General features: G+C 37.0%; 1 protein-coding gene across 1 annotated transcript in view; it reads left to right on the top strand.

Moving 5' to 3' along the window:
- The window catches only part of LOC127853919 (E3 ubiquitin-protein ligase listerin-like), a 58,371-nt gene that overhangs the window by 31,686 nt on the left and 13,350 nt on the right, over window positions 1-13,335 (top strand). Inside the window, exons 15-25 of the mRNA XM_052388748.1 lie at window positions 459-594; window positions 1,082-1,360; window positions 2,436-2,542; window positions 3,910-4,017; window positions 4,323-4,465; window positions 4,857-4,989; window positions 5,727-5,871; window positions 6,596-6,812; window positions 7,895-8,132; window positions 11,145-11,240; window positions 12,730-12,916. Coding sequence (XP_052244708.1) covers window positions 459-594; window positions 1,082-1,360; window positions 2,436-2,542; window positions 3,910-4,017; window positions 4,323-4,465; window positions 4,857-4,989; window positions 5,727-5,871; window positions 6,596-6,812; window positions 7,895-8,132; window positions 11,145-11,240; window positions 12,730-12,916 — 1,789 coding nt within the window. The remainder of the gene's footprint in view (window positions 1-458; window positions 595-1,081; window positions 1,361-2,435; window positions 2,543-3,909; window positions 4,018-4,322; window positions 4,466-4,856; window positions 4,990-5,726; window positions 5,872-6,595; window positions 6,813-7,894; window positions 8,133-11,144; window positions 11,241-12,729; window positions 12,917-13,335) is intronic.

Below are 13,335 nucleotides of genomic sequence, written 5' to 3' on the forward strand. Positions count from 1 at the left end.
CAGTAAAGAACGACTTTTTATGCACATGAATTAAGCCTCATTTTCCCAGAGCAAATTTCATATCATTAAAAACTTCCAGGGTTCAAAGGCTGCCAGAATAGTTTTGGCAGTTACTGAACTCTTCACAATAAAAAAGTAATGTTTTAGATAGGGGTATGTTGTTGTGGCGGTACACGTATCAGCATCAAACTGGGGAATTCACTCAATAATTTGAGCACAAATGGCAATATTGTAATGAAACTTGTTTTAATTGTTTTAAAACTGGAACAAATGGCTTTAAGACAAAAACTATGTTAATTATTATTACCGGTGTTACATTATGTTGACCATCAATGTATCTACTTGGATTTAAATATACAATAATGACAATTTAATGCATGTAAGGCACAATTACACACTGATAAGACACACAAAAACATCATACTTTGTACATATACACCCATACACTCTGTTCCCAGACTTGACTGCGCCTTTTTGAGTGTTCAACACCTGCTTGACACGGTGAAAACCAGTCTACCTGATGGTGCGGAGAACCCAGTCTATCAGGAATACTTTTACAGCCTTGTTGGTGTGCACATGAAAGTTCCATATGATGTGAGTACCAAATGTCATAAATTTCTTATTACTCTTAAATGCCCTTTGCCCGTTTTGAATGAGACCAAAACTTATTGAACCATTTTATTTTGCTTTAAACACTGTTTTTTTATATGCATGACTAAGTTGTTAAGAATTTTGACCCTGAGTTACAATTAAGCTTTTTTACATTTTGGAACAAATTTTCCTTACTTTATGGAGAGGAAATTCCCTTAAATCTGTGGAACAATGTAAAATGTTGTGCTAGTTATGGTCGGTGTACTATTTACTAAAGATTATCAATTGACATGAATGCTTGGATTTCTACCAAGGGTGGCTGTAACAAATGGTTACATTTTTGTTTTGAACTACAGGGCCTATTTGATTTTTTTAATGATTTTTTTTTATAAATGATGTTTTAACACTTAAAGGTTTGATATTAATGTGTAGCTTAAAAGAAACTATTTGTGCATGACATGACAGTCATACTTTGTATTATTTCCTGCAGGTGCTGCAATATTTGCAAGTAAGAGGTGTCTACCCAGCTATAAGTGGAAAGAAACACTCAGCAAACGTTGTTAGAACGCTTTATTCAGCCCTATTTACTTCAAAACTGCTGAGTCATGTTGTTGACTCTAGTCTGACCAATGAAAATCAAGAACAGGGAGATAGTGATGAACTACAATCTAAGAGCTGTTTTCATTGGTTGGAAAATCACCTTGTCTGCTTGATTGACTGTATTCAAGCCTTAGAGACAGTAAAGCTGTACTTGGAACAGTACAGAATGGTAAGTAAATAATGTTTTGTCTTGAAGATGGACGCTGTATTTATTAGGGCCAAACAAATAATTGGAACCCTGTCTATCTGTGAACAAGAATCTTTTCACTGAACTATTTCTTGCTGAAGTTTTCCGTCTAATTAATTTTTATACGCCCGTTCAAAACGGGACGTATTATGAGATCACCTGCGGCGGGCGGTGTCCACAGCAGTGTACTGCTCTCTAATTCAAATATCTTCACCAAACTTGGTCAGAAGTTGTATCTAGACAATATCTAGGTCAAGTTCGAATATGGGTCATGCTGGGTCAAAAACTAGGTCACAGGGTCATGTAGTGCATTTCAAGGATTTAGCATGGTGTCCACTCTTTAATTGAAATAGATTTCATCAAACTTTCACCAAATTTGGTCCAGAAAATATGTCTAAATGATATCTAGGTCAAAAACTAGGTCACAGGGTCACTTAATGCATTTCAAGCATTTAGCATGGTGTCCGCTCTGTAATTGAAGTAGTTTTCATCCGTTCTTCACCAAACTTGGTCAAAAGTTATCTCTAGATGATATCTATCATTTTTCCACTCAAATGGTAAAGTTATCAAGTTGTCCAAAACCTTCAAACGGGCGTATCTTGTGACAGTTTGGCACTCTTGTTCATATTTTGTTCTGCTTGGAGCATAACTCATGGGTTAGAAGAAATATTAAATGAGATAAGCACCAATAAACTTCCTAGGTAGGAAAACATAAAGAAGATCCCATGGCTAATTGTCCAGGTTTTAAGCCTCACTGATATCTTTATTCCATACTTGTCTTGTATTTTCTGTGAATATAAATATTTCATTAGACCTTAATTATTATTTTGTTTGGCAATTAAGCAGTCTGCACAGGCTTATCAGGGTTGACACTTGGCTTTTAAGGAATTCTTTGTTTGATGGAAGTTTCTTCTTAACAAAAATCAAGTGTAGGTGAAAAGTGTCTTCCCTGATTGCGGACTGTACAGGCTAATCTAGGACAACACTTTACTCACATGCATTAAGCCCAGTTTTCCCAAAAGGAGTCTCATTTTATGTGCGTTGTATGTGTGTTTAGGACAGCCTGATGGAGCCTTCATCAGACCTTCACTCTGTGGTGGCCATCCTGGTAAGCAATGTGCCACTACAGACACGCACAGAACTGTGGTCGCTGGCGTATACGAGGTAGGTGACTGTCACAGTGTGGTCGGCACTTCTTAGTTGTCATTTACCCTTTCCCACTCAGAAGCAAAGTGAAAATGGCTATGTGCAAACAGCATAAAACCAGAACAGCCTACTTGCAGTCTGTTCAGGTTTTATGCGGTTTGCTGCTTGTCAGTATCTAAGGGTGGGAACTGAAACCATTAAAACTTGGATCTAGTAAGAAAGGTATTTAAATAAATGTAACTTTCTAAGGAACTACAAATGCGTCAAAATACGTATCTAAGTGGTAAAGGGTTAACCAGTAGCAGTATTTTTGAAGCTACTTAGAGGAAAATTACAGTCAAATTCTGAAATTCATGAAATGTTGCAAGTCTTCTGGTAACATTAAGTTGTTTATTGTTTTATTAAAAAAGATACCATTAAGCTTTAAAGTTGGGTAATGAATTCATGACATAAAGGAAACTTGAAACAATGTTTTGATAAGGTAGCTGGCTGTTGTATTATTTGTCCTGTCACCTCTCAGGTGTTTGTAATTGTTGTGCAGATAATTATGATTAAGATTGTGGCAATGATGATAGAATTTACAATGATGATGATGAAGACAAAGAAGAAGAAGATGGTGGTGGTGGTGCTGCTGATGATGATTGTTGTTCATGATGATGATGGTTATGATGATGAAGAAGAAGAAGCTGATGATGCTGCTGCTGATGATGATGATGATCGGAACGATGATGATGGGAACAATGATGATGAAGATGATGGGAATGATGATGATGAAGATGATGGGAATGATGATGATGAAGATGATGGGAATGATAATGATAAAGATGATGGGAATGATGATGATGAAGATGATGGGAATGATAATGATAAAGATGATGGGAATGATGATGATGATGAAGATGATGGGAATGATGATGATGATGAAGATGATGGGAATGATTATGATAAAGATGATGGGAATGATGATGATGAAGATGATGGGAATGATGATGATGATGAAGATGATGGGAATGATTATGATAAAGATGATGGCAATGATGATGATGATGAAGATGATGGGAATGATGATGATGATGAAGATGATGGGAATGATTATGATAAAGATGATGGGAATGATGATGATGAAGATGATGGGAATGATGATGATGATGATGAAGATGATGGGAATGATTATGATAAAGATGATGGGAATGATGATGATGATGAAGATGATGGGAATGATGATGATGATGATGATGAAGATGATGGGAATGATTATGAATATAATGATTATATTGCTATGATGCTGTTAATATTGTATGAATTGTTGATATCAGTATGTTCAAATATAAATATGACATGTTTATAAGAATAATATAACATTGTTTTCACTGGATGTCATACAGGAGTATGGACAACTCACAGTACGTGTTCAGTTTGAAACCTCTGTTACACTTGCTGGGAAGCCAAGCTGGGGGCCAGATAGAGTTGCCATTGTCAGTGATACTGGACAGGTAGGCTGAATCTTTTGGGCTTGGTTTTTTGGAAAACTGGGCTAAATGCATGTTAGTAAAGTGTAGTCCCAGATTCGCCTGTGCAGTTGGCACAGGCTAATCAGGGACAACACTTTCCACTTTTATGATATTTTTCTTTTAAATTTAAGTCTCTTAAGCGAAAATCAAGTTTAGACTGCACAGGCTAATCTGGTATGATACTTTTCTCACAGTCGTCCCAGATTAGCCTGTGAAGACTATTTTCCCTGAGCAAGGCTCAATAAGTGTTTTGTTTATGTTAGTTACATGAGTGGCTACCGTTGTAGGTGTGAAACGCTGACCTCAGATGTCGTCTACATGCTTCACATGACCTTGACCTGTCTTACTGCAGCCGACCTTTTGACCTTCACAGAAATTCTGGTTGCTAGGGTACTGAGTTTGGATGCCAATGCGTGCATAGAAGGATATGGTATGAAACAGAATTCATTACACTGTATATTTATGTTGACCAAGGCAGTAATCAATACAATTTGTAAATTTTGAAAAAACAAATGAAATTACGTGTACTGATATTAGAACAAACAAGCTTATTATAATGAAATCATCATTTGTAACTCAGTTCAGTTTATGCACTTGATAAAACTTAGTTAAGGTCAAGAACTTTATTTCACTTTGTTTACTTTATGAACATAGAAAGTTTTTATTTATTTAACTTGAAGGTTTTATAATATTTGAGATTGGGAATAGGACAAAATTGTGTCCCTAAATTTGATTAAAAAAAACACCCGCTGAAGACTAGTGTCTAGCTAATCGGGTCTGTTGCAGCTAGTCCTAAGTATTCATATCGTCATCAATTCCAGGTGTTGTTGGCCTATTGTCTGTGATATCACACCTGGTTACCATGGTGACAGATTCTCAGCAGCTGTTCACAGGGGTCCTGGATCAGATCCTGTCATGGAAGGAGGAGGAGGATGTGCTGTTTATTTATAGCCGGTATGTAGCCTACTGTTAAACATGTGGTATGTAGCATACTGTAAAACATGTGGTATGTAGCTTACTATAAAGCTTGTGGTATGTAGCCTACTGTAAAACATATGGTATGTAGCCTACTATAAAACATGTGGTATGTAGCCTACTATAAAACGTGGTATATAGCTTACAGTAAAACATGTTTTGTAGACGGTCAAGCATTGGAATTAAACTGTGTTTGAGCTGGGCACTGGGAAAACCCGGCATAATTCATGGGCACAGAGCCAAGATTATCTTGTGCAATATGCACAGGCTTATCAGAGACGACACTTTCAGCTTTTAATGGTATTTTTTTGTGTAATTGAATTCTATTCTTAATTAATGAAAATCAAGTTTAGGCGGAAAGTGTCATCCATGATTAGCCTGTGCAAACTGCACAGGCTTATCTGGGATTACACTTTCCACAAATGCTTCAAGCTCGTTTATCCAAGAGCAAGGCTCCTTTAGTTGTTTTTTTCTCTTGCTGGTTGGTAAGGGATTTATGTCTAACGTGTTTGAGGAATAAGTCAAACATAAAACAATACTTTATACCGGTAAATAACAGAACGGTTTATTGTCAGAAGGGATATTGTATATTGAATGTAATGGCATAGAACAATTTTTAAAATAATAACAATATAAATTGCTCTTCTATTTTGTAAGCTTCAGTTTTTGGATAAGAAATGAGTTTGTTTCCACATACTCACTGGATGCTTTTTCAGACCTTTGGATGGAGAATCAGAAAATTTAGTGCAGTTTAACCAAGAAGTGTGCAGACTGATGTGTAACCTTGTGTCCTCGGTTCCATCATCTCTCACAGATCGGCACTGGGACTTTATTATGTGCAGCCTGGTGTCTTGGATGCAGGTATGTGTTTGTGTGATTTTCACAATTTTTTTACAATATTTTAATCAAGTCTCCTCGATAAATGATCCCTCTAAATTTTTATTGTGAAAGTTTAACGAAATTTAGTAGTTTACCAATACTAAGCAGCCAAAATGTCCGCACAGGCTAATCAGGGACAACACTTACTGCCTTTATGTTATTTTGTCGTGTAAAGGAAGTACTTTTTTAGCGAAAATCCATTTTATGCCAAAAGTGTCGCCCTGATTAGCATGTGCAGACTGCACAGGCTTATATGTGACAACACTATTCACATGCACTAAGCCCCGTTATCCCAGAGTGAGACTCAGACACACCTTGTACCAAATATGTAGTAATGAGGAATCCCCAGAAACATTATCAGGAGGGCAATGTCTCCTACCATCAGCCAGTATTATCTGATAAAGGAAGGTCATCACATAAAACACTAATTATATTATTACTTCTTTTACTTATAATATTACTTAATTATAAAAGCTGGGGTCACTGATGCCTGGTATACAATACAAATCATGGGGGCTTAGATGGCTTTGATGTCTAGCCTGACCTCACCATATGACTTATACCAAATGTAGAGAAACGGTGTCTGCTAAAAATAGAGAAAATGACCTGAAATTTGTAACAAATAACATGCATAATATTATGAAACAAAAATTTGAATGTAGATTTACCAGTATTAGATATCAAAAGGCTATGATTTTAACTTTAGAGTTTAGAGGAAAGTGACATTCATCTGGCCATGGCTTCCACTATGCAATGCTTCACTTCCTGTGTCCTTGACCTTGTGTGGCAAGTTTCTGTCTGCTTGGATTTGAAAGTTGGCAGAGAGCCAGAACAATTTCCAGCCAATCTACAAACAGAATGGACAGAGTTTTTCAGCGAATCGGTTTACGAAATTCTGCTCCTTATGTTTGTGAAATTGTGTAGTAAGTATTTTTATCTATTTGTTGAACATTTTTGTGCAAACACAAATGGAGTACTTTGTGAATAAAGTATTGGATAAAAGATTGCGTAATGCACATCTGCTTTAATCTATTATAATAAGTTATAAAAATAGTCCTAAGTATGTTCATGTTGTGAACATTATTTTACTCGGTTTCATATCCAGTAGGGATAAATATAAATTGACACAAAACAAGTTTCTTTCTTTCCTGATATATTTTGCCTAAATAGGCTTCTTTTGACGTCAATATATGATTGTTTTGTTGAGTAACATACAGAAAATGTTGCCAATTTGTAAAAACAAACATTGAAAAAGCCTGTTTAGGTGAAATATATCAGGAAAGAGTGGACAATTTTAATTTAATAACTCAAATTGTATAAACATACATCTCATTTTAAACTCTCAGTCATCAAAATTGAATCAGTAACTGTACATCATTTTTTAGTATTTGGCTACAAAAGTAACAGTCTTATGTCTGTGTTTGCCTTGTTTTGAGAAAGTTTGTGTCAATATATATTTCCCCATAAATTGAAACAAGAGATGAGAAAGCATCTTATTATGTAATTTCTATTGATCCTTAAATATTCGGAAATTTTCCGAACTGTATTTCTTGGAGACACATTGAAGTAACAATTTTGACTGACATTAGTAGTAAAATTACGTTTTCTGTATAAGAAACAAACAAATATGCTAATAAAATGTAATGTGTAATATATTAAGTAGAAATATTTCAGAACTTACTTTATTCGCTTTATGAATACTACTGTGACCCTAGTTTAAATTAAGAAGTTTCCAAATTTGAGCCACTCTGGAGAAATAGGGGTTTAATGCATGTGCGTAAAGTGTCATCCCAGATAAACCTGTGCTTTCTGCACATGCCAATTAGCGAAGACACTTTTTGCTTGAATGGTCTTTTTCATTTAAAGGAAGTCCCTTGTAGCGAAAATCCAGTTTAGGCGGAAAGTGTCCTGCCTGATTAGCCTGTGTGGACTGCAAGGGATGATCTAGGACGACACTTAACACACATGCAAATATTCCCAGAGCAATGCTCATTTTCATTTTCAGAGTCAATCAAGGATACGACGTTGTGTGGTGCAGACCGCATTGTCCTGCGCTCACTCTGTATTGCCACCTCTAGCTGCCCGGAGCGTCTGGTCACCAACCACAAGTTGCCTCCCCTGCTGGTTGCAGGAGATTTGTCTCCCCTGCCTGATACTCTTCAGACTCTGTTGAACCAGTTGTGTCCCTTGTTACTGGTGCCTGAGACGTGCGTACAGACGTCTGTGTTCTGTGTATTAAATAGGTAGGAATTCTGCAGTCCTTCCCTTTTTATGCCCCTTTCGAAGAAAAGGGGGTATATAGTTTTTGCACTGTCCGTCAGTCATTCTGGCTTTTAGTCTGTCTGTCAGTCTGTCACACTTTTCGTGACCGCTCTCTAATTCAAATAGTTTTCATCCCATCTTTACTAAACTTGGTCAGAAGTTGTATCTAGACAATATCTAGGTCAAGTTCGAATATGGGTCATGCCGGGTCAAAAACTAGGTCACCGGCTCACTTAGTGCATTTCAAGGATTTAGCTTGGTGTCCACTCTCTAATTGAAGTAGTTTTCATCTGATCTTTACCAAACTTGGTCAGAAGTTGTATCAAGACAATATCTAGGTCAAGTTCGAATATGGGTCGTGCCGGGTCAAAAACTGTGTCCGCTCTCTAGTTTATGTGGCTTTCTGATTTATTTTGATATTCTAAGACATTTTTATGTCCATCTGTCCGTCACACTTTGCGTTTAGATTTTGAAAAATGCTCATAACTTCTATGTCGCTTTAGATAGCAATTTCATATTTGGCACGCATGTGTATATGGACAAGGCCTTTCCATACTCACACAAATTTTGACCCCTGTGACCTTGACCTTGAACTTAAGGTCCGCATTTAGGTTTCGAAATCTGTGTTTAGGTTTCGAAAAAAGCTCATAACTTCTACCAAGCATTTATAGGGGGCATAAGTCATCCTATGGTGACAGCTCTTGTTGTATTAAACATCATGCAAATAATTAAATTAAGATACTTAAAGTAACTTTTTACATTTCTGTGCACTCTTCCCAGCCATTTTCATTAAGAAACATTTTGGTCATAAATGTGTACAGGTATTTATTGTGAGCTAAAGATTAATTTGTAAATTGATTTGGCCATAATATGCTCAATAACTTAAAAGATGATTTTGGGCTTGAACAAGGTTCCTTATAATCCTATGAATAAAAACTTGAATCGCCGTTTCTATGTTGTGCGATTATTTTATCCAAGAAAAGATAACATGCTTTTAAAATCTAAACATGATAAATGAGATTCAAAAACATTATTGCATGAGATTTATACTTGAAACTGTAAGACTAACACATGTTTACGATGTGATAAAATACTTGACCAAAAAGAGCTATGTTCATTCATATTGTCAAAGGTTACAAGTTAAAACTGCAAAGCAGAATTCACTATTCATTTTGCACACTTTTACAATGAGATGCTTTTTATACCCCCACAAACGCAGTTTAGGGGGGTATATAGGAGTGAACTTGTCTGTTGGTCGGTCGGTCGGGCTGTCTGTCGGTCCGTATAAAGTGTCCACTCTCTAATTCAAGTAGTTTTCATCCGATCTTCACCAAACTTGGTCAGAAGTTGTATCTACATGATGTCTAGGCCAAGTTTGAACATGGGCCTTGCCGGGTCAAAAACTAAGTCACGGGGTCACTTAGTGTGTTTTAAACATTCATCATGTTGTCCGCTCTCTAATTCAAGTATTTTTCATCCGATCTTCACCAAACTTGGTCAGAAGTTGTATCTAGATGATCTTAAGGCCAAGTTCGAACATGGGCCTTGCCTGGTCAAAAACTAGGTCACGGGGTCACTTAGTGCGTTTTATAACATTCAGCATGGTGTCCTCACTCTTATTCAAGTAGTTTAATTCCGATCTTCACCAAACTTGGTCAGAAGTTTTATCTAGATGATCTGAAGGCCAGGTTCGAACATGGGCCATGCCAGATCAAAAACTAGGTCACAGGGTCACTAAGTACGTTTTACACATTGAGCATGGTGTCCGCTCTCTATTTCAAGTAGTTTAAATCCGATCTTCACCACACTTGGTCAGAAGTTGTAACTAGATGATGTGTGTGTAGGTCAAGATCGAACATGGGCCATGCCCGGTCAAAAACTAGGTCACGGGGTCACTTAGTGCGTTTTAAACATCACCATGTTGTCCGATCTCTAATTCAAGTAGTTTTCATCCAATCTTCACCAAACTTGGTCAGAAGTTGTATCTAGATGATGTCTAGGTCAAGTTTGAATATGGGTCATGTCGGGTCAAAAACTAGGTCACGGGGTATCTTAGTGCGTTTTAAACCTCACCATGTTGTCCGCTCTCTAATTCAAGTAGTTTTCATCCAATCCTCACAAAACTTGGTCACAAGTTTTATCGTAATGATCTCTAGGACAAGTTTGAACATGGGCCATTCTGGGCCTTAAACTAGGTCACGGGGTCACTTAGTGCGTTTTTTAACATTCAGCATGGTGTCCACTTTCTAATTCAAGTAGTTTATATCCGATCTTCACCAAACTCAGAAGTTTTATGGAGATGATCTTAAGGCCAAGTTAGAACATGGGCCTTTCTGGGTCAAAAACTAGGTCAAGGGGTTTCAAAGGCTGTATTTAATATCATTATTTGCTCTTAAATCAACAAAACACATGGAAATTACCAAATACATACTTAAATATGAGCCTTGCTTTGGGAATACAGTGCTTGATGCATGTGTTTAAAGTGCCCCCTTATCAGCACTGGCTAATCAGAAACAAAAATTTTGACTTCAACTGGATTTTTGCTTAAAAGAGACTTGCTGTAATTGAAAAATTCCAGAAAAACAGAAAGTGGCATCTGATTAGCCTGTGTAGACTGCACAGGCTTATCTGGGACGACATTTTAGACTCATGCATTAAGCATTGTTCTCTCAGAGCAAGCTCACTTCCATGTAACCAACTGAGTCGTGACCTGAAAAAACTGGGCATTGTGCATGTGCGTAAAGTATTGCACCAGATTAGCCTGTGCAGTCTGCACAGGCTAATCAGGGACGACACTTTCCGCCTTAATTGGATTTTAGTTCAGAAGAGACTTCATTTAAACGAAAATTGTCATAAAAGCGGAAAGTGTGAACTGCACAGGCTAATCTGTGACGACACTTTATGCACATGCATTTAACCCCTTTTTCACAGAACAAGGCCCAATTATTCATGCAGATGCCCCTCATCCTGCCTATATTTGCCTGTGTTTGCAGGGTGATAGCCAGACTCCCGGAGTTTGACAAGGATGACAGACTGAAGGCCCAGTCAGCAGGGGCAACTGGGGGGCAACAAGAGGAGTCTTCACACAGGTTAAATATCATTTTAACAGTTCACCACACAGATATGCATTGTGACGTGTTTGTAGTCCTTTAAAAAAATCAAATAACATAAAAAACTTTTCTAACTACATTCATGTTTTAAAAGATTTATTTCCAACTTTGATACGGATGAGCAGCAAATAGCATAGACTGCTAGTTATTCGCAAGCTGTTACGGTTCAATGCTGGTTGCATAAAGCCGCTTTCACTTTGCTTATGAACGGGGAAGGGTTTTGCATGACTATTCATCAAACAGTTTGAGTCATTCTTCTTGCCCATTTGTAACTTTGTTTTAGTGCCCCCCTTCAAAGTATTTGATATGTAGCAGTTGCACTGTCTCTCTGTCTATATATCGGTTAAAAAATTGCCGTCTCAGTCACAACTTTGAAGTATATTGATCAATTTTAACCCATTTATGCCTGGTGTCTAGAAAAAAGCCTTTGCAAACAGCGTAGACCCAGATGAGACGCCGCATCATGCGGCGTCTCATCAAGGTCTGCGCTGTTTGCTTCAAGGAATTTCTGTTAGTAATATTCTAAATATAGAAATAAACATACTAGACATCCCTAATTTTGAAAAAAATTGATCCAATTTAGAAGGAGGGAGAGTCCATTAGGCATAAATGGGTTAATAGTACTATACAATTGTGAGCCATAATAATAACACGTGTTTACCAGTTACATGTAACATCTGTCTTTCTACTTCAAAGGTCAAGGTCATATTTAGACTCGCTCTTAAACTATCATAATCAAAAGTTAAAAAAAAAAGTCAGATCACTGTGACCTTAACAGTTTTAAGTTTTGACTCTTTTGATTATGGACCAACAGATATTAACTAGTTATCAATGTTTATGTGGTTGGGCTTTATTTAATAGAGACAATGATAACAGTTATGTCAGGACTTAAATATTTGCTGTACCGGTAGTTATTATAAGATTACGAGTTATTGATGCCGGAGATAAAGATGTTATAGCAAATGTCTTTTAAGTCATTATACAGTTTTCTGTTTTGAAACATCTTACACGTGTCATGCAAAAATATGTCTTATACTGTAATAGGACAGGGTAGCTCATGCCCAGCCTGTGCATTGGCGCAGTCTGGTCAGGAGCTACCCTGTCAACTAGCGTGACTAATAAAACCTTGCGTGACTATGTAACGGATATCGGATGCTGGACTGGTGCTATGCTTGCTGGATATGGTATAAGACGCACTCTAGGAAATGACAGCAAGTCCTATTTTTATATGGACATACCTTGGAAATGAACTTACAGGCTTTTATGGTTGATTGTTTAGCCTATATTGGGTCATATTCCCACTGGAAAAAAGTATATATGTTTCTTAGTTTTATTATAAAACATTAATTACCTGGTAAATGCAGGAGAACACTTTAATAGAAGAATTTCTGTATCTGTTGCAGTTTGGATGCATAAATGATTCAGGTCTACACCAAAATATTCTAAATTATTCAAAATTTAATATCAGGTCCCCACCCTCAGGCATAGTCAGTCTGCTAGAAGAAAGTAGTTCTGTGCTGGATGTGTTGCTATGTGACACGCCCATTGACCTGAGTCAGCCAATCGAAACTGGCACACCAGAGTATTACTACGCCTTCACTTACCTGCTGTCATGGAAACTTCTGCTGAAGTTCTTCAAAAGTGCACCTTCTGAGGTAGATGGTAGAATTTCATTTTATGGACACCATCTGACAGTGCCATGTTCTGCGAAAAGCAGGCTTAATGTATGTGTGTGACTTAACATTTGAATATCAAGGTTTTTGTCCTTAATTAATGACTCCCAATTTTTCAACAGTATATTTGAGAGTGCTATTTTACCAGATTTCTGCCCTGTTTTATCTTATCTGATGACCCTTACGTGATGGGTTTTTACAATCAGATTAAGGTCATAAAACCATGGATCATTACATTTTTGTTGTTGGGTAAATTATATTTGAAATGATATCTTATTAAGGAAGCTGTATGTTTAAGGTTTTAACTTTTTAACACTATTTCAGGAAAGAGATTGCAAAGATTTACACTTATATTTAGTTCAAAGCTGAGAAAGATAAGTATGTAATCACTGTACATGTAT

Source organism: Dreissena polymorpha, chromosome 12 (assembly GCF_020536995.1).
Source record: "Dreissena polymorpha isolate Duluth1 chromosome 12, UMN_Dpol_1.0, whole genome shotgun sequence".
Lineage (NCBI taxonomy): Eukaryota > Metazoa > Mollusca > Bivalvia > Myida > Dreissenidae > Dreissena > Dreissena polymorpha.